General features: G+C 48.4%; 1 protein-coding gene across 1 annotated transcript; it reads right to left on the bottom strand.

Moving 5' to 3' along the window:
- Positions 1-5,544: 5,544 nt before the first annotated feature.
- ATP5MC1 (ATP synthase membrane subunit c locus 1) lies at positions 5,545-13,090 on the bottom strand. Its single transcript, XM_060256412.1, has 5 exons — positions 12,964-13,090; positions 11,016-11,064; positions 9,207-9,284; positions 7,086-7,261; positions 5,545-5,783 (listed from the first exon to the last, which is right to left on the bottom strand). Exons 2-5 carry the CDS (start codon positions 11,052-11,054, stop codon positions 5,669-5,671), a joined length of 408 nt encoding a protein of 135 aa, XP_060112395.1. The 5' UTR covers positions 11,055-11,064; positions 12,964-13,090; the 3' UTR covers positions 5,545-5,668.
- Between the last annotated feature and the right edge of the window lie 6,117 nt (positions 13,091-19,207).

The raw sequence follows: 19,207 nt of genomic DNA on the forward strand, positions 1-19,207 counted from the left end.
CGCCCGGCCATAGAGATGTGCAGGCCCAGAGCGTCGCCGGAGGTTGCGGGGAGGGGGGCGTCCGGCCAAACAGCGACGTCATGGGTGCCAAGAAGGAAAATAAAGCGAGAGGGCGCTGAAAAGGTTAACAAAGCCAAGATCAGGGGTGCCCAAACTGTGGCTCTGGAGTCACAGGCAGGGCTGTCCCTGCCACTAGGCAATTGCCTAGGGCGCCAGCCTTCGGGGGCACCAAATTGCACGGCCCATGTGGCTTGGTGATGTTATCAGTGTATGTGTGGGGGGGGGGGGGTGCCAGACAGTCTAGGGCCAGCCCTGGCCGCAGGTGGCTCCTTTACGCATATTGCGTGGCTCTCGAAGCCCCCATAATTCAAAAGAAAAGTTGCTTTCTTTACACCTCTCCCTACCTCCTCCCCATCTATTTTCTTCCGTCCTTCCTGTCTTGTGGCTCTCAAATATTTGATGCTCACGTCTTGCATGTGCCTCTCAAACCTCTGACATACAGTATGTCACAGAAGTGAGTACACCTCACATTTTGTAAGTATTTAAGTATATCTTTTCCTGTGACAACACTGAAGAAATGACACTTGGCTACAATGTAAAGTAGTGAGTCTGCAGTTTGTATAACTGAATTACGCAACACACAGCCATTAATGTCTAAACTGCAGGCAACAAAAGTGATAATGACTAAATGGGGCCCAAGTAGCCATTTTCCTTCCCTGGTGTCATGTGACTCGTTAGTGATACAAGGTATCAGGTGTGAAGGGAGTAGGCTATTGCTCTCACTCCCTCATACTGGTAACTGGAAGTTCCACATGGCACCTCATGGCAATGAACTCTCTGAGGATCTGAAAAAACGAATTGTTGCTCTACATAAAGATGGCCTAGGCTATAAGAAGACTGCCAAGACCCTGAAACTGAGCTGCAGCATAGTGTCCAAGACCATACAGTGGTTTAACAGGACAGGTTCCACTCAGAACAGGTCTTGCCATGGTCGACCAAAGAGCTCAGCGTCATATCCAGAGGTTGGCTTTGGGAAACAGACGTATGAGTGGTGCCAGCATTGCTACAGAGATTGAAGGGGTGGGGGGGTCAGCCTGTCAGTGCTCAGACCATACACCACACACTGCATCAAATTGGTCTGCAGGGCTGTTGTCCCAGAAGGAAGCCTCTAAAGATGATGCACAAGAAAGCCTGGAAACGGTTTACTGCAGACAAGCAGACTAAGGACATGGATTTCTGGAACCATGTCCTGTGGTCCGATGAGACCAAGATAAACTTATTTGGTTCAGATGGTGTCAAGCGTGTGTGGCGGCAACCAAGTGAGGAGTACAAAGACAAGCATGGTGGTGGGAATGTCACGGTCTGGGACTGCATGAGTGCTGCTGGCACTGGGGAGCTACAGTTCATTGAGGGAACCATGAATGCCAACATGTACTGTGACATACTGAAGCAGAGCATGATCCCCTCCCTTCAGAGACTGGGCCGCAGGGCAGTATTCCAACATAACGACCCCAAACACACCTCCAAAACAACCACTGCCTTGCTAAAGAAGCTGCAGATAAAGGTGATGGACTGGCGAAGCGTGTCTCCAGACCTAAACCCTATTGATCATCTGTGGGGCATCCTGAAACGGAAGATGGAGGTGCACAAGGTCTCTAACATCCACCAGCTACGTGACGTCGTCATTGGAGGAGTGGAAGAGGACTCCAGTGGCAACCTGTGAAGTTCTGGTGAACTCTATGCCCAAGAGGGTTAAGGCAGTGCTGGAAAATAATGGTAGCCACACAAAATAGAGACTTTGGGCCCCATTTGCTCCCATTATCATTTAGGGGTTGTACTCACTTGTTGCCAGCAGTTTAGACATTAATGGCTGTGTGTTGCGTAATTTTGAGGGGGCAGCACATTTACATATGAACATATGAAGTTGTCTTATACTGAATCAGACCCTCAGTCCATCAAAGTCAGTATTGTCTACTCAGACTGGCAGCAGCTCTCCAGGATCTCAAGCTAAGGTTTTTCACACCTATTTGCCTGGACCCTTTTAGTTGGAGATGCCGGGGATTGAACCTGGGACCTTCTGCTTACCAAGCAGATGCTCTACCATTGAGCCACCGTCCCTCCCCTATTTACGCTATTATACAAGCTGCAGACTCACTACTTTACATTGTAGCCAAGTTCTTCAGTGTTGTCACATGAAAAGATATAAATATTTACAAAATGTGAGGGGGTGTACTCACTTCTGTGACATACCGTATATTCTATGTGGCTTTTATGTTAAGCAGTTTGGCCACCCGTGGCCAAGATAGAAATCCGGTGATGCCTTTTTTTAAAATGGTGGTTTTGGAGACTGACATTAAGTCTTAGCTACGTTAAGGAGACCCATAGGGTTTTCAAGGCTAGACACTTTTAGGGCTGGTTTGCCATTGCCTGCCTCTGCACAGCAACCCTGGGCATTCCCCAATTTTGACATATTTATTTGCTCCATTGTTTTCCCCTGGGATTAAATCCAACCAAAGGTGACCTTATAAATTTAGTTTATTTCATTTGTCAAAACGTCTTTGTTGTGTCGTATACCGGGGTGGCCAAACTGTGGCTCTTTCACACATATTGTGTGGCTCTCAGAGCCCCCACTGCTCTGTTAACCAGCTTGGAGAAAGAATCTGTCTCCAAGCCTAGTCAGCCAGTTGCTTCAAGAATGCATTTAAAGTTGCTTTCTTTCCACCTCCATTTTCTTTCCTTTTTTCCTCCCTCCTGGCTCTCAAACATCTGATGTTTATTCTATGTGGCTCTTACATTAAGCAAGTTTGGCCACCCCTGTCCTATACCGTGTTCCCTGTAAACTGAATTAGTCAGTTTTTTAGCCTCCAGATCACACATTTTTGTCTTAGTTCAGGAAGGATGACCCCAGAGCACACTAATTTATGCAGTAGCTCACAAAGTAGAATTTTTGCTGCAGCTTAGAAGGACATTGGTCCTATACTAATTTGCTGTTCAATTTCTGCCTTATATGTATGCACTGGTAAATACTTTTTAAAAGGCTGGACCACAATGAGGTCTGCAGGTGTAACATCCAGCCTGAAGGGGAATTCTGGCGTGCTGCACAGAGTTTCGTGTCCATCTTGAGGATCATTGCTCACGGTGGGCTCGGATTAGAAGCGCCATGGGGGAAAAGCGTTTAGCGTCTTCACAGAAGACCTGCAGGAGCAGGGTTCCAATCCCACGTCTTCTCCCCGGGTAACTTAGTTAGCCCTGACTCAGCTACAGGATTTCTGCTTCGAAGACAGCTGTTGTCAGAGCGTCTCTCCCCACCCCCCCTTACCTCCAACTTTTTGCAGCTGCTGGATTCAGGAGGAAATAGATTTTAAAAATGCCCCAAAAATGTTTTGCACCTTCTACTTTTTTGGAGGGGGGTGGGGTTAAAGAGTAGACCACTTTCCGATCACATTATCCCAAAAGGGGAGCCTACTGGAAGTGCCTTTAAAACGCACAGGATCAAGTAGAAGTTCAACAGGTAAAGTCTTTTTCGTTGCCGCATTAGAATACCTGTTAAATAAATTTCAGCCTAGCTCTTAAAAAGAAATAATCTTGGCCAACCCCACATCTTGAGACAGATAGGGGGCGGGGGTTCTTTAGAAGCCTCGCATCGAAACGGAACCCTCCACATCAGCCGGCTTTTATCTGATCAGTCCCCACTCTTGCCAAGCTACCACTCTACCCCCACCAATGGAGGCTTCTGTGCGCTGCAACCGGGAACCTGAAGTCGAAGGATAAAACCAGCGCGACTTCTGGGGCTAGAGAATCCTTTCGGAACTAACTTCTCTCAGCCGAAGATCGTCCCCCGTTGCCCTCGCAGTTCCGCCCAGACGGGAAGCGCAATCCTACTTGACGCGACGTTGACGAAGTCCCCTCAGAATCCTCAACGTCATCAGAGACGGGCAGCATGACCCCGCCCATAGCTTCACCTCCCGCCTGTCCCCCTCTAGTGGCGCTTCTCTAGCAGTCTCCCAAGCACCAACCGCCAGGACAGGCACCGCCTCTAGACCGGCCTTCAAATCGACCATAGAGCCCAGGGCTTTGAACGTCCTAGAGCGCCCCCGGAAACGTCTAGCCATTACTTTTTCCCACTAAGTGTCCTTGCCTGACATGGAGACGCCTCTTCTCTCCCCCCCCCCCCCGCGTCCTCAACAGGCAGCAATGAGCGATTGAAGGCCCACACACCTGTACAGGTAGAGAAAACTGGCTTGGTTTGGCTGAAATAAATGTAGCTAACCTTTCTAGGACTAGATTTTGCGGGTAATCCAGCTACCTCTCCAGCGGTCACTTAGTTGCTCCGTCTTAAGGACCTCACATACACTTGTCTGCTGCAAGAGACTTATCTTTTTTTCTGCTGTCCTCTCCAGCGGCTTTTCTCTAACCTTCCTTTGTTGCAGAACTCTCACTGAGTGGCACTAGCTTGTTTATTGTTCGCTTTCAAAAGCTCATTCCACAACTAAGCTGCCACAAGATTGACTTTTGTAGGCCAGAACAGAAACTCACAACTGGCGCAGGGTATTTTGCCACACCCTACAGATACAGAGCCCTGTGGCACAGAGTGGTAAAGCTGCAGTACTGCAGTCAAAGCCCTCTGCTCACGACCTGAGTTCGATCCCAGCGGAAGCTGGTTCAGGTAGCCGGCTCCAGGTTGACTCAGCCTTCCATCCTTCAGAGGTCAGTAAAATGAGCTCCCAGCTTGCTGGGGGGAAAGTGTAGATGACTGGGGAAGGCAATGGCAAACCACCCCGTAAAAAGTCTGCCGTGAAAACATTGTGAAAGCAACATCACCCCAGAGTCGAAAACAACTGCCTTTACCTTTTACAGATACATTGCACACTGTCTGAGCCCCAGTGGGGTCAGCAGTACCAGCACAGGGGCTTGCCTGGGCCTGGCTAGGTAGCAGCATAGGTCTAATAAACAATGATGGAAGGGGTGGGCCTAGTCTGTCGCCTATCAGCTAGGAGAAAGGGCACTCCCTGCAATACTGTCCATGCCCTTGAGGTTCACCTTGGATTCTTGTAGCCTTGGGGAAGTGACAAAGACTGCAGGTTGTTGCCTCCACCCCTGCCCCCAGCATTCAGGAAAGACATGAGCCTCAGCATATTTGCATAACTGTCCCCCTTGGAACCTGATTCAGCACAACAGGGTCTAAGTCGGAGGAGAATGGGTATTTTAGCAGAATGCAGCTGTCCAGAGAGGCCGGGCAGGGGCTGCAACCTTATTGCCCTGGCTGGATCTATTTGTGTCAATTTATGACACTTCAAGAAAATACATTTTGATAGCCAAAGCAGTCATCCAGGTGGGCTTGTAGGTGCAGGGGGTCCATTTTACAGCTTTGTACCAGTCTCTCTTCCCATCACCAGAAGCAGGAAGTATTATTCATAGCAGGCAGATGTGCACACATGTTCATAAAGGGTTGCAGTAGGACAAACTTCTTTCCCTTCTCCTTATTCTGTAAACATTTTAAACACTTGGAACACAAGAGGGCAAAGAAAACCCTTAACTCAGGGATTAGTTTAACAAAAAGAAAACCTGAATCTTGTTTATTAATGTGTAGCGCTCTGGCAAGGGAGGCAGGCTCAGACCCGAGAGGACACAAAGACCACATGGGGACGGCAGCGTAGCTCCGAGGCAGTTACATGGCAAACAGGATGAGGAATGCCACCATCAGACAGAACAGCCCCATGGCCTCTGAAAGGGCAAATCCCAGGATAGCGTAAGAGAACAGCTGCTGCTTGAGGGATGGGTTCCTGTAGGTAGGACACAAGGGAAGATTTTATTAGGTAAAATCCTACTGGTATAATAAGCAGCTTTGAAATTTTGTTATAGAAACAAGAGTGAACTTAATGCAAAGCAAACTCTGGCAGAGCTCGTAAAACATGCATGGATATGTCCACTATTGCGTTGACCATTGTGTTGGGCCACAAGCATTAGCTGTGACTGACCCTGTGCTTGGAATAACCTGGGTTATTACTGACCAGAAACCTTATCTTGGATTTTGAAGCTTGGAACCTTGAAGACCTCAGTCTGCTGTTGGAAAACATCTGAAACCATTGTTTGTCAAAGTGCTTCGATAGATTTTTAGCTTTGTTATTTGATTCCCACTGTTCACCACTCATTATTTTTGCACAATTTAAATAATTCTAATTATATTTTTGTAGAATTCTTGCATTCAGGAGCCTTCAATCTGAATCCAAGATTTTAGTCCTCACTGGCTACTTCAACTTGTCTTGAAGATGTCCTAACCTGCAAGGGTGAATTTCTTGACTATAGTTCCAGGAGGGCTTGAAACTTTGTCCCTTGGTCTCTGGCTGTCTGGATCATAGAAAGGGACTGGTGACGGAACTACTCTGAGGTGTACGGACTCACATTGCAGTCTTTTTTGGTCATTTCTCCAGCTTGGCCACCACCCCCACAATAAAGGCTCCTGTCCTGGCTTGATATTTTGGAGTTTTTGACAGTATCAATTGTTTTTTCGTATTAGCTCCTGGACATCAGTTTGTGAGTATAAGGGAACAAGAAAAGACCTGAAACTGGGACGAGAAGCTAGCTGACCACCTATGTTGAAATTTAAATGGCATGGATTCATTCTCAGGTGCTGTTCCAAGCTGTGAAGGCCTACAGTTTGAATTCATGCATGCAAGACTTCTGGCTCCTCGTCCCCATCTCCAAAAAAAGAAAATCACATTCAAACTTCTAGACCATGACACATCCTCCAGGAAAGCATGTGGACCTCAGAGCTGTTTCTTCAGCACCTTAGAGTAATTTAAAAAAAGGTTTGCCAAGCAAGGTTAAAAAATTAAATGCTTCTCTAACACAATGTGTGGTTTCTTTCTTTTTGCAAAACATACGTGTACAACTTGCCAGCAAGAAAGAATTTTCAGCAGAAAATAATTGTGAAACCTTTAACTTAGGTGATTAATCATGATCGGTTGTACACAGAAACTGCCTCCCACAAGAAGGGTGAGAGTTTTGGGGTTTTGTTTTGCAAGAGGCCTTCTAAGTTACTTGCTTTCCAAACCCTAAACCTCCCCCCCCCCAAGCAAATTTACCTGGCATAACCAATGATTAAGCTGCCAAACACTGTGCCAATCCCAGCTCCTGAGCCAGCTACCCCCACTGTGGCTGCACCAGCACCAATGAATTTAGCCGCAGTATCGATATCACGGGAGATGGCGCTGGTCTGGAATTCCCGATGAGCCGGCTGAAGATGGAAAGCACCAAAGGGCTAAGGATGAAAACAAATGATTAGCACAGGTTGGGCCAAATATTTGACGGCTTTACATTGTTTCCCTGGCCCCTTTCCAAGCACATTTGACACACCAGTGGATTTTCTTGCTCTTAAGATATATGTTTCTTCTCTTTAACTGTACACGAGACTTTTCATACATTGTTATTGTTAGAGGGTAATTTTTTCCCACTCCCTTTTGTGCTGTTGCACTTTTCTGTGGGTCATAGGGAAGAAAAGCTCTCCTTTTGTGCCTGATTTGCCTCTCAGGTCTGGATGCTTTGGACAGATCCAGGAGATCTGTCCACTGTGGATTCTCCAGCAGGGTCCTAACAGCTGAAAAAGTCTAAGCATTGCTGTGTTTTCTTTTTCTTCCTGCAATTGCTAGCTTGCTAATAAAACCTTCAGCTCCCAACCCACTTGTTATGCCTCTTGCTTCTAAATAACTGAAGGCAAAAAAGGAACTATTACCTTTTTGGCGATAGAGGCACACCAAACACAACACTCCTGTTAGTCAAAAGTTGAAACAAATTGCTGGCCTTGCCTGCCTACAGCAAAGAAAGAGTAACAACTTCCAGCAGGCACCACTGAACCACACTAATAACTTTCAAAGCCTCTCTGCAGTACAAAGGCAGAGATGAAGAAAAAGAGATTGGATTTATACCTTGCCCCTCACTCAGAGTCTCAAAACAACTTAGTCTCTCTTCCCTTCCTGTCCCCACAACAGACACCCTGTTGAGGTAGGTGGGGCTGAGAGAACTCTCCGAGACCTGCTCTTGAGAGAATACCTCTGCAAGAACTGTGACTGACCCCAGGTCACCCAGCCGGCTGCATGTGGAGGAGTGGGGAATCAAGCCCAGTTCTCAAAGATTAGAGTCCACCGCTCTTAACCACTATACCAAACCAAACTCTCTGGCTCTTGCCAGGGAGGCACTATGCACACAAAACCACCCTCTTCTTCTGTACCGTAGCCCTGATGGAACATGCCACAAACGGTGACTCAGGACAGGGAAGGAGATAACTCTGTAAGAAGTAAGACAACGTGGACAGAAAAATTCCAGAATCCAGTTCACCGAGGGAGCTCATGCAGCTTCTGATACAGAATGCTTAAAATATTAAGAGAATGATCAGCTGAAAGTTGTGTCAAGAACAGACACGACCTTGGTTCAGGCAGATTCTTAACATCCAGTGCAGGAGCCATGTGGTGAAGTTCAATAAGCTGGAGAAGGTGGATGACTACAGCAGCCTTTTCAATCCCCTCTCTGCACTTATAGCCCTTTGCACTTTTAGTGGGCAGAGTATGATTTCAAAGCCAAAGCTTCCAACAATGCCTGTTTGAGTACATCAGGCACCTTGGTAAAAATCACTGCAAACCCATACAGTTGTTTATAAGACCCCTTCCTGTTCAAGAGGACTTTTCTGTTCAAGCACTAGAGTTGCAACGTACAAAAGAGTTCACAGACTGACTTGCATAAATGTGACCATGGGCTATGCTACCGTGTACAGCTTACTGTAAGTAGGATCATATAATGTAATTTCTGCACCTCTTGATGTGTCATGTTAATACCTATGCTATACTTCACTTCTTTCTGGTGGTCCCAGACTTTTACAATTGTAAATCGATGGTTGCTGAATGTCCCATTTTGTTGACTGTACTGACTTATACTACGTGTAATCCACTTTGAGTCCCTGTGAAAAACATGGGACTACAAATCACATAAATAAATAAAATCTGGCTTCCTATTTCAACCAGCCTTATCTGTAAAATCAATCCATCCATCATAAGGTCCGACACACACATTCATCCTTCGCGAAACAACCATCTGTTGCAACTGGCTACATTTCCATGTGTTTCTGGCAAGCAATGTGTTTTGCAGGACCAAAAAGTTAGTTTGGTTCTCCAGTTATGAGCAAGAATGAGAGCAGCAAAGGGTTATGTTCTTACCTGTAGAGTCTGAGTCCCCGGCCTGCTCGATATAGACAGGCAAACTGGTCTGCTCAGAGCCCGCGAATAGCAGCGAAACTGAAGAGGAAGGCATTTAATTTGAATCAGAAGAGAAGTAGCAATCTGGCACTGTCTGACTGGCAGCGACTGTTGGGGCTTCAGGCAGAGATCTTTTTCCACATTAAGACCCTTTAATTGGAGATGTCAGGGACTGAGTGCAAAACTTGATACGTGTAAAGCACATTCTTCACACTGAGCTATCTGTGCGTGCATTCACACTACACTAAATAGAGCAAAATAGGAGTCAAGTTGCACCTTTAAGACCAACAAAGTTTTATTCAGAACGTAAGCTTTTGTTGCTCTCTAAGCACACTTCATCAGACGAGGTACCGGATTAAAAACTAAGTTGGTCTTAAAGGTGTGACTTGACTCCTATTTTGTTCTACTACTTCAGACCAACACGGCTGATTACTTGGGTCTAACTACACTACATAATGCGCTTTGCAAGTGGACTTTTGTTATTCTTATACAGTAAAAATCCAGTTGTAAAACGCATTATTTAGTGTAGTGTGAATACATTCTATGGCTCAACACTAAAGGTATGATACAACACTTTTGAGCTTTTTTTGATTGAATGGCAGTAATGTGGGGTGTAAAGATGTCTGGAATGGAAAACTTACTAGCAAACTTTTTGATACTAAATTTTCCCACAGACAATTCTGCCATGTGTATGTAAACATACTCATCTATAGTTGTCAGGATTAACTGGAAATCATGTTAGATGAGCTACATGGGGACATGAACCCGCCACCCCAGTGCTTCTATGTGCAGACTGGCATACCCTTCAGAAGTCATCTTAGCTTTGTGATTTGAAATGCCAATGTTTTTTTTTCTTCTTTTTTGGACCACAGTGTAGAAGAAAAAAAGGTTTTTTTCCCATTAGTTCTAGACTTAGCTGAGCTAGATACTTTGATGGAGATATTAAAAGAAATTAACAAATAGACAGAGAGAAGGAAAATGGAATTTATTGTATGAAAGTGTATTCCGAACTTGCTGGGTTTTTTTTGTTGTTGCAGGGAATTAAATTGATACTATGTAATTTATAAGCAAAGTAAGATGACTTGAAATGCCAAATGTTCTTTTGGATCATAGTGCAGAAGAAAGAAAGTATTTTTGGCTGGTTCTAGACTGAGCTGAGGTGGATACTCTGATAGAGATATTAAGAGAAGAAATTAACAAATAGACAAATAGATAGAAGGGAAATGGAACTTATTGTATGAATGGTTATGGGGGGAAGATAATAAGAATATAGTGTAAAAAGGGGTTAACTGTAGAATGTATGATTTGGGTTAGGTTAGAACAAAGGATCTGTATTCTAATGATGTAAGTATATAATGCATCCCGCGGTCTACATCCCTAAGTTTATGTTTTGTATATATATATATATATATTGTTGCTGTTGTTAAATGTAATAAAAAGTTAAAACCAAAAAAAAAAAAAAGAAGTCATCTTAGCTTTTGATCTAGGTTCAAAGTAGGTCTTTATCAAAGTTCACTGGGTTGTTTTGAACAAATTACTTTGTTTTCCAATAGTAAAATGGAAATAGCTGGCATGCCTATGGAGGAATGAAATCAGAAATCTTCAAAGCACAGTTAAGCCTACGACAACATACAGTTAAATACTTTTAAGTCCACTGACTTCAGTGGACTTAGAAGGGTGAAACTGTGCTTAGGACTGGCTCTGTTAGGTACTTTAAAGAGAAGCTGGCAGTTTCCTCAAAGGCAAAAAGTATACCAAAACATTCCTTACCAGAGCTGACGAGGACAGGAGAGCTACAGGAGTCTGCATTCTGATTACCCTAAAAGAAGAAAGAGGCTACATTTATATATGCACACACCCTAAATATTCTCACCACCAAAGAAGATAGTCCAGTATGTGGGCAAAGCAGGCACTTCCTAAAGAACTCACTGGTTTCCCATTCAGACTTCTTTTTCCATTGCAGGTATATATCTCTTTTGTTGCCTTGGAGCTTCTACGAAAATTGATCCAAATATAATCTAGAACATCCAGCTAGCTCTGGGAGTACACCGTAAAAGATGGTTAAGTTAATCACAAAGAAGGAGAATCAGATAACCTTGACATGAGTTCTTGTAGAAGGGCACCAAGAAGATGGCAGGGGTGAATATGATTTTCAGCACGTTAGCCTGATGCACGCATGCTTCTATGCTTGTAGTACTCTTAACATCTGGAGACAGGAACTCCACATTGGTTTAAAGAAGTGGACCTGTACTACATGCACCTGTGCCAAATAGTAATTGTGAGAAGCATGTCAATCAAAAGGCTTACATCAGTTCAGCCAAAACTGTACCTATCACTCATCTCCCTGGAAATTCTTATTTTGGCTGGGCCCACAACAAGCCACAGCAAGATTTCCCTTACTCCAAAATTCATCACCATCCTAAACCTTCCTTAATCTTTACTCAACAAGCAAAGTATCTAAGGCATCTACAGAAAGCACTTCAACACAAACACTCTCATCCTCCCTGTTTTCCAACATCTTAAAGTCTCCTTGTTCACTTCACACTTCTCTCCCTGCCCACAATTAAACCTACCAGCTTTCTCCATCTTTGCCTTATCCTTCCGCCATTATCCACAAATACTCTTGTAAAACAGAACATCAATATACCAAGAACTGGCTCTCCCACCCCCAGCATTTACTTCAAGAGCCCCTAATTGCTCAAGCTTACCCCTAAAAGCTAAGCAGGAATTCCTTCTAGAAATCCAGTTTCTCAACAACCTCCTCCTTCCAAATTGTGTTCTTCAGCCCTTTCCAGACAGCCCTCAAGCAACTCTTTCCACTTAGCTTCCTATGACCTTCCCCACTCAATTCACACCAGTGGCACATCAAGTTTGACATGGGCTAGACAAAGGACAGTTAGGAAACCATCCTCAGCCTTATGTCCCAAGGATAACTGGAATGCATACATATCTTGTCCTTTTCCCAGGAATTCCAGAGCACCACATATGGTTCACCCTTTTCCATTTTATCCTCACTGCAAGCCTGTGAGGTGCATTACATTTCAGGAAAGTGACTGGCATCAGGTCTCTCAGCAGGTTTCAAAGCAAGCAGAAACTTGAACTGAGGTCTCCCCAGTCCTAGGCCACTCTAGCCATTACACCACATAGGCTTCCCTTGGAGACTACCCCCACACTCATTATTCAGACGCTCTCCAAGACTCAACACAGCCTAAACTATATAAAATTTACACTAGACTAGAACCAGGTTTACCTAAATTCAAATCCTCATTCGGCCACGAAGCTGGCTGAGCGACACCTAGGTCGCTGGTTCTCTCTCAGCCTAATCTACCTCACATAGCGATTGTCAAGCTAAAATAGAGAGCAGCGTTTAAATTCCTGCCTGCCACGAGTCTATCTGGATGACCTCGGGCTAGCCGCTCAGCTTCCCCTCTCTCACAAAGGTGTTACGAGGATGAACTGGATGAAGGGAAAAGACCCCACCGACGCTGTCTGTAGACTGACAAAATAAAAATGCGTTTAAATGAATCCGTACTCCTGCGTTCTGGAATCCAGGCGACACGCGTCTTATTCCAGCCAGCCCGAGAACACAATTGGCAACGCGAATAAATGAAGCTATAAACTGAAGCACGGATAAGTGAAGGTGCTTCATTTTCTCCGCATGCACTCCTCGGCCTTCCCAACGGGCTCCCTCCCCAGACACCCTCCCTGGGCTCCTTACTTGCTCTCTCTCCCTACACACCGGCTAACCTTCGAGGGCCAAGAGAGCCTCCACCAAACCTCAAAGTCGCAGCGCTGCAGCTCACACACCGCCAGGCCCCTCCCGCCCGCGCTCACCTTGCCGATGTTCCACCGCGTCCTCCGCTCCTATTGGCCGTCACGACGCATGGAACGTTTCCCCAGACAGGCCACGGTGGCTCACGGGACGCGCCGCTTCTTCTCCGCCGGCTATTGGCTGGCGGCCTCCGCGCTGGTCTCCTTTCCTCGAGCGTGGATTGGGCAACGCTGGAGAGCTCGCGGATTGGCCCTTTCCCGGGAACGTTCTAAAGAGGACGTCAGAGGAAGGCTCACTCTTGCTTGACAGCATGGAGGTCATTGAGGAGTTCCACGGCATAGGGGTCACGTGGGCGATGTGGAGGGGAAGAGTGGGTGTCCACTATTATGGCAGGGTTGCCAACCTCCAAGTTGTGACTGGAAGTCTCCTGCTATTGCAAGTGATCTCCAGGCGACTGATATGTTCACTTGGGAAAAAACGGTCGCTTCGGAAGTTGGATTCTATGTATTATGGCCCAAACTCCTCCCTCCTGAGGCTCCCCCCCCAAAATGTCCAGGTATTTCCCAACACTGAACATATGTGAAGATCAGGCACGTGATGTTTGGAGTTCAGTGGCTGAGGTTGCATTTGGTTCCCCAACAGCATACTCCTGCTTGTACATTAAAAAGAAAAGAACTAACCATGGTGGGATGAGACTAAGGTTGCCAAGTGACATGATGAAGGATGTCCTGGCCTTTTAACAGAGGCTTAATTGGATGTTATTTGACGGGTGATGTTACTACTTACCTCGGTGTCCTGAAAAGCTTCAGTGTTTCATTTCCATACATTGTTTGTATTAATTTTCCCAGGCCTGTTGGCAGCCCAAGGTCAGACCAATGACCCTTCTAGTCCAGGATACTGTTTCCATCAGCCAGCTGCCACATGGAAGTTCACAAGCAGGGCCAGCAGGTGTGAACCCTCTGAACTTGACAGTCCCATTCAGCTATAATGGTTGATAGAACTATAGTCTATAAATGTTTGCAGCTGTGGCCATCACGTGGGAATGAGTTCCACTAGTCAACTAATCACTGTGTGATGTAAAATGTTGTCTGTCTTGACTGAATTGCAAAAGAATAGCTGTGTTAGTTTGCTATAGCAAAGTAAAACAAAAGTCCCATGGAGAGCCGGTTTGGTGTAGTGGTTAAGTGTGCGGACTCTTATCTGGGAGAACCGGGTTTGATTCCCCACTCCTCCACTTGCACCTGCTAGCATGGCCTTGGGTCAGCCATAGCTCTGGCAGAGGTTGTCCTTGAAAGGGCAGCTGCTGTGAGAGCCCTCTCCAGCCCCACCCACCGCACAGGGTGTCTCTTGTGGGGGAGGAAGGTAAAGGAGATTGTGAGCTGCTCTGAGACTCTTCGGAGTGGAGGGCGGGATATAAATCCAATATCTTCTTCTTCTACTAGTACTAAAAAGACACAACATTTATTTCAATATGAACTTTTGTGAGTCACCATTCACTTCTTCAGGTCTTCCTCATATCTGAAATGGTGGTGAACAGTGACTCATGAAAGCTGATATTGAAATAAATGTTATTGGTCTTTAACGTGCCAATGGATTTTTATTTATAATCAACCACCAGTCAGTTTGATAGGATAATTTCCAAATTATAGTATGATGTGAAAGACAGATAATCGCTTCTTTATTCATGCTATCTACATTTTGCCTTTTTTTGTAAGGTTATGCATATGACCCCTCTGCCACCTTTTTTCTCATAGATTACTTGATTTCTCCATATTTGCTTACTTTGCCCTTTGATGACAGGCAGCTGATTACACTGAAAAGCATTGTATTTGAGCTGATGTCAATGTTTGATATATTTATTTATTTTTAAAACTTGCAAAGGCCCACACATATAAAGTCATTGCTGGACTGCTGATCATGGGCATTTGTCCAAAGAAAAAGCCAACAATAACAAAGTAATCTAATTAAATTAGATGCTGCCTTAGGTCTGCAGTCATCCCCCCCACCCCCCACCCCCGGATCAAACTGACATAGTTTGAACGTTCATCTAGATACTAATAAAGAAGTGTGCATACACACAAAGGCTTATACCCAGAATTAAACTTTGTTGATCTTAAAGGTGCCAGTAGACCAGGGGTGGTCAAACTTGCTTAATGTAAGAGCCACATAGAATAAATGTCAGATGTTTGAGAGCCTGAAGGAAGGAAGGCAAATAGATGGAGAGGTGGAAAGAAAGCAACTTTAAATGCATTCTCCAAGTCACCAGCAGGCTTGGCTTGGAGAAGTGATTTAAAAAGAAACATGCCTTCTCCAAGCTGGCCAACAGGGCAGTGGGGGCTTCGAGAGCCACACAATATGTGTGAAAGAGCCACATGTGGCTCCTGAGCCATAATTTGGTCACTCCTGCAGTAGACCTTAGTCTGTTATTTCAGACTAACACATCTATCAACCTAAACATATATCTGTTATTCTCGTTTTCCCAGAATGTTACTCTGAAGAAGGCATGGAAGGGGTATAAGTGCCAGTTTGGAAATGGGGCCTATTGCCTTCTTGTCCCCTTTGCCGTCCTGAACTGAGAGCCACTATGGTAGCAGTTAAGAGTGTCAGACTTGTGTAATGTATTGGCTGAAATACGCGCCCACGCGCAGAGGCGGCTGGGTATCCCAGGCACCTCTAGCGCGGGGCGCGGAATCCCCGCCTACTACATCCACGGCGGGAAGTTTAACAGGCCAGGATTGGCCTGACCTGTACAGGAGGCTGAACCGGGTATGTACATAAGCGGGGCCCGGCCCGCGTGTTCCCTCTCTTGCAACGTGCTCCTAATAAACAATGTTGCCCTACTCTCGTCTCCGCCTCGAGTACGTTACACTGGCGACGAAGGTGGGATGCTAGCCTCATCGGCTACAATCGGAGACCTTGGGCAACGAACGACCGGCCACGACCGCCGCCGCCACCATGGCCAACCAGAGCGGGAACACCGGGTACATCGAGCCCTTCGACCCTGCAAATCCTGAGGGCTGGGAGTCCTACTCGGAACGGGTCGAGTTCTACCTCCGGGCCAACAAGATCACCGTCGCCGGACCAAAGAGGGATGTTCTCCTGAGCGTCTGCGGGCCAGCCACGTTCGAGATCGCCAAGGGTCTCTCGGCTCCCGCCCGCCTCGCGGAGAAATCCTACGATGAGATCATCAGGCTGCTCACGGGCCATTTCTTGCCGCAGCCCTCACGGGTGGCCCGCAGATTCCTGTTCCACAAAAGGGACCAGACCGCTGGAGAATCAGCCGCGGACTACTTGGCGGCCCTCCGCAAACTCGCCGGGAACTGCAACTTCCCCCAGTTGGAGGAAACCCTGGCCGACCGATTCACGTGGGGCCTCCGCGACGAAAGGCTCCAGCAGAAGCTCTTCGCCAAAGAAGAGCTCACCCTCCAGGGCGCCTTCAGCGAGGCGGTCGCGTTCGAGAGGGCTGCCCGGACCTTTCCCCGGGTCAAGACCGAGACCGCCCACCATGAGGAGCTGGACCCCGAGCACCAGGACGAGGGGGAAGCCTTCCAGACGCGACGCGCCGCAGGACCAGCTGCCCGAGCTCCACAGCGCCCCCGAGCCAGCGAACGGCCGAACCAGCGAACCAACGAAAGGGCCAAATGCGCCAGCTGCAGCGACCCCCACGATCCGAGGGACTGCCAGTACCGGACCTGGGACTGCAGGAGCTGCGGGAAGACCGGCCACATCGCGCGAGCTTGCCGAGCCAAGCACAACCGCCCGCGACCGACCGCACACCACGAGGCCACAGAGTCCCACTCAACAGCCTCCACCTCACTTCAGGTACTGAGTTTGCCCCTGACCACCCCCAACAAGATAAAGATGGCGGTCCTCATAGACGGGGCCCCCTGCGTCATGGAAGTGGACTCGGGCTCCTCCATCTCCATAATCGCGGAGGAGACCCTGAGAAGGCTGCGTCCCGGCCAGGGGCTGCAGCTGCGACCGGCAAATTTCATATTGCGGGACTTCCAGCAAAACCCGGTCCAAATAGCGGGGTGGGCACGGGTGCAGGTGGAACGGGGGTCCTTCAGAGGCCCCCTAGACATCCTGGTGGTCAGGCGGCCGCTTACCACCCTCTTGGGTCTTGCATGGTTTGGCCCCTTGGGAATCTGAATAGAGGTGGCGCGCACGACCACCGCGGGAGGGTTCGGGGAGGTGTGCAGAGAGTTCCCCGACGTATTCGATGGGTCGCTGGGTAGTTACAAGGGCCCGGCCATCTCCCTACCGCTCGACCCGACGGTCAGACCGATCCGGCTCAAGGCAAGGAGGGTCCCCTTCGCCTTGAAGCCCAAGATCGAGGCAGAGTTGGACCGCCTAGTAGCACAAGGGGTCCTGGAGCCGGTCGATTACGCCATGTGGGAGACCCCCATAGTGACTCCGGTCAAACCCAATGGGGACGTGCGTATATGTGCAGATTACAAGTGCACAATTAACAAAGCGCTCCAAGACAACCCCTACCCAGTGCCGGTGGTGAGCCACGTCCTGGCTGCTCTAGCGGGGTCTAAGGTCTTTGGGAAGCTGGACCTGGCCCAGGCCTACCAACAGCTCCCAGTAGACGCCAAGACGGCGGAAGCCCAGACCATAGTGACACACAGGGGGGCCTTCCGGGTGAAGAGGCTACAGTTCGGGGTAAGCGTCGCTCCGGGGATTTTTCAGAGTATAATGGACGCTCTCCTTAAAGGGATCCCCGGAGTGCAGCCGTTTTTCGACGACGTTTTAATCGCCGCCCCCGGCCCCGAAGAGTTCGGAAATCGCTTGAGAGAGGTGCTCCGCCGGTTCCAGACAGCGGGGCTCAAGGTCAAACGGGAAAAATGCTTGCTGGGGGTCCCACGGGTGGAGTTCCTGGGTTTCGCCGTAGACTCCGCGGGAATCCACCCAACAGAAGAAAAAACTCGAGCCATCCTGCAGGCCCCGGCTCCCACCTGCAAGGCGGAGCTCCAAAGCTTCTTGGGGGTGCTGAACTTTTATCATTCGTTCCTCCCCCACAAGGCAGCCCTCGCTGAGCCCCTCCACAGGTTACTGGACAAAAAGGCCCCGTGGGTGTGGGGAAAAAGGCAAGCCGCCGCATTCCAGGCGGTCAAGGACATCCTAGTATGTAATGCGGTGCTCCACCATTTTGACGAGGGTCTCCCCGTCATCTTGGCATGCGATGCGTCGCCCTACGGAGTGGGGGCAGTCCTGGGGCACCAACTCCCGGACGGGAGGGAGGTCCCGGTGGCATACTACTCCCGCACGCTGTCTCCAGCCGAGCGCAATTACGCGCAGATAGACAAAGAGGCACTGGCAATCGTGGCGGGGGTCCGCAAGTTCCACGAATATCTGTACGGGCGGAGGTTCACTATTGCCACCGACCACAAGCCTCTCCTAGGCCTGTTGGCCCCGGACCGGCAAACCCCCCAAATTCTCTCACAGCGCGTGTTGAGGTGGAACCAATTCCTCAACTCCTACACGTACACACTGGTGCACAGGGCAGGCAAGGCCATGGGCCACGCGGACGCGCTCAGCCGTTTGCCGCTCCCAGAAGTAGGCCCAGACCCCGCCCCCGCACACCAGGTCATGATGATAGAGAGCCTCCCGGAGCAGCCCCTCCACGCGGCGGAGGTCGCCAAGGCAACATAGAAACACAAAACACTGGCGAGGGTGCTAGACTGGGTGATGAGGGGCTGGCCGGAGGGGAACATGGGGGAAGAATTCAAACCATACACGACCAGGAGGGAGGAACTAGCCGCGCACAAGGGGTGCCTATTATGGGGAAGCAGGGTGGTGATCCCGCCTCCGCTGCAAAAGCGAGTCCTGGAATCCCTACACGAGACCCATCCCGGCATAGTCCGAATGAAGGCGTTAGCCAGGAGCTACGTCTGGTGGCCGGGAATGGACGGGGAGATTGAGACGTGGGTGCGCAGGTGTCAAACGTGTCAGGAGTCAAGGCCGGAGCCCCCCAGCGCCCCCGCCACACGGTGGGAGTCCACCCGGAAGCCCTGGTCGAGGCTCCACATCGATTTTGCGGGGCCATTCCAGGGTCAAATCTTCATGATCATTGTGGACGCCTATTCCAAATGGCTGGAGGTCATTCCCATAGGGTCCACCTCAGCGGCCGCCGCCATCAAAGCGCTGCGCAGGGTCTTGTGCACCCACGGTATTCCGGATACCA

Source organism: Heteronotia binoei, chromosome 15 (genome assembly GCF_032191835.1).
Source record: "Heteronotia binoei isolate CCM8104 ecotype False Entrance Well chromosome 15, APGP_CSIRO_Hbin_v1, whole genome shotgun sequence".
NCBI classification, from domain to species: Eukaryota; Metazoa; Chordata; class Lepidosauria; order Squamata; family Gekkonidae; genus Heteronotia; species Heteronotia binoei.

Excerpts from the sequence above, each read along its gene's own strand:
- ATP5MC1 (XM_060256412.1), bottom strand. The coding sequence starts at position 11,054 with ATGCAGACTCCTGTAGCTCTCCTGTCCTCGTCAGCTCTG. Across the intron at positions 9,285-11,015 it reads TCCTGTCCTCGTCAGCTCTG|TTTCGCTGCTATTCGCGGGC; the intron begins GTAAGGAATGTT and ends CTTCCTCTTCAG. Across the intron at positions 7,262-9,206 it reads CGGGGACTCAGACTCTACAG|CCCTTTGGTGCTTTCCATCT; the intron begins GTAAGAACATAA and ends TTTCATCCTTAG.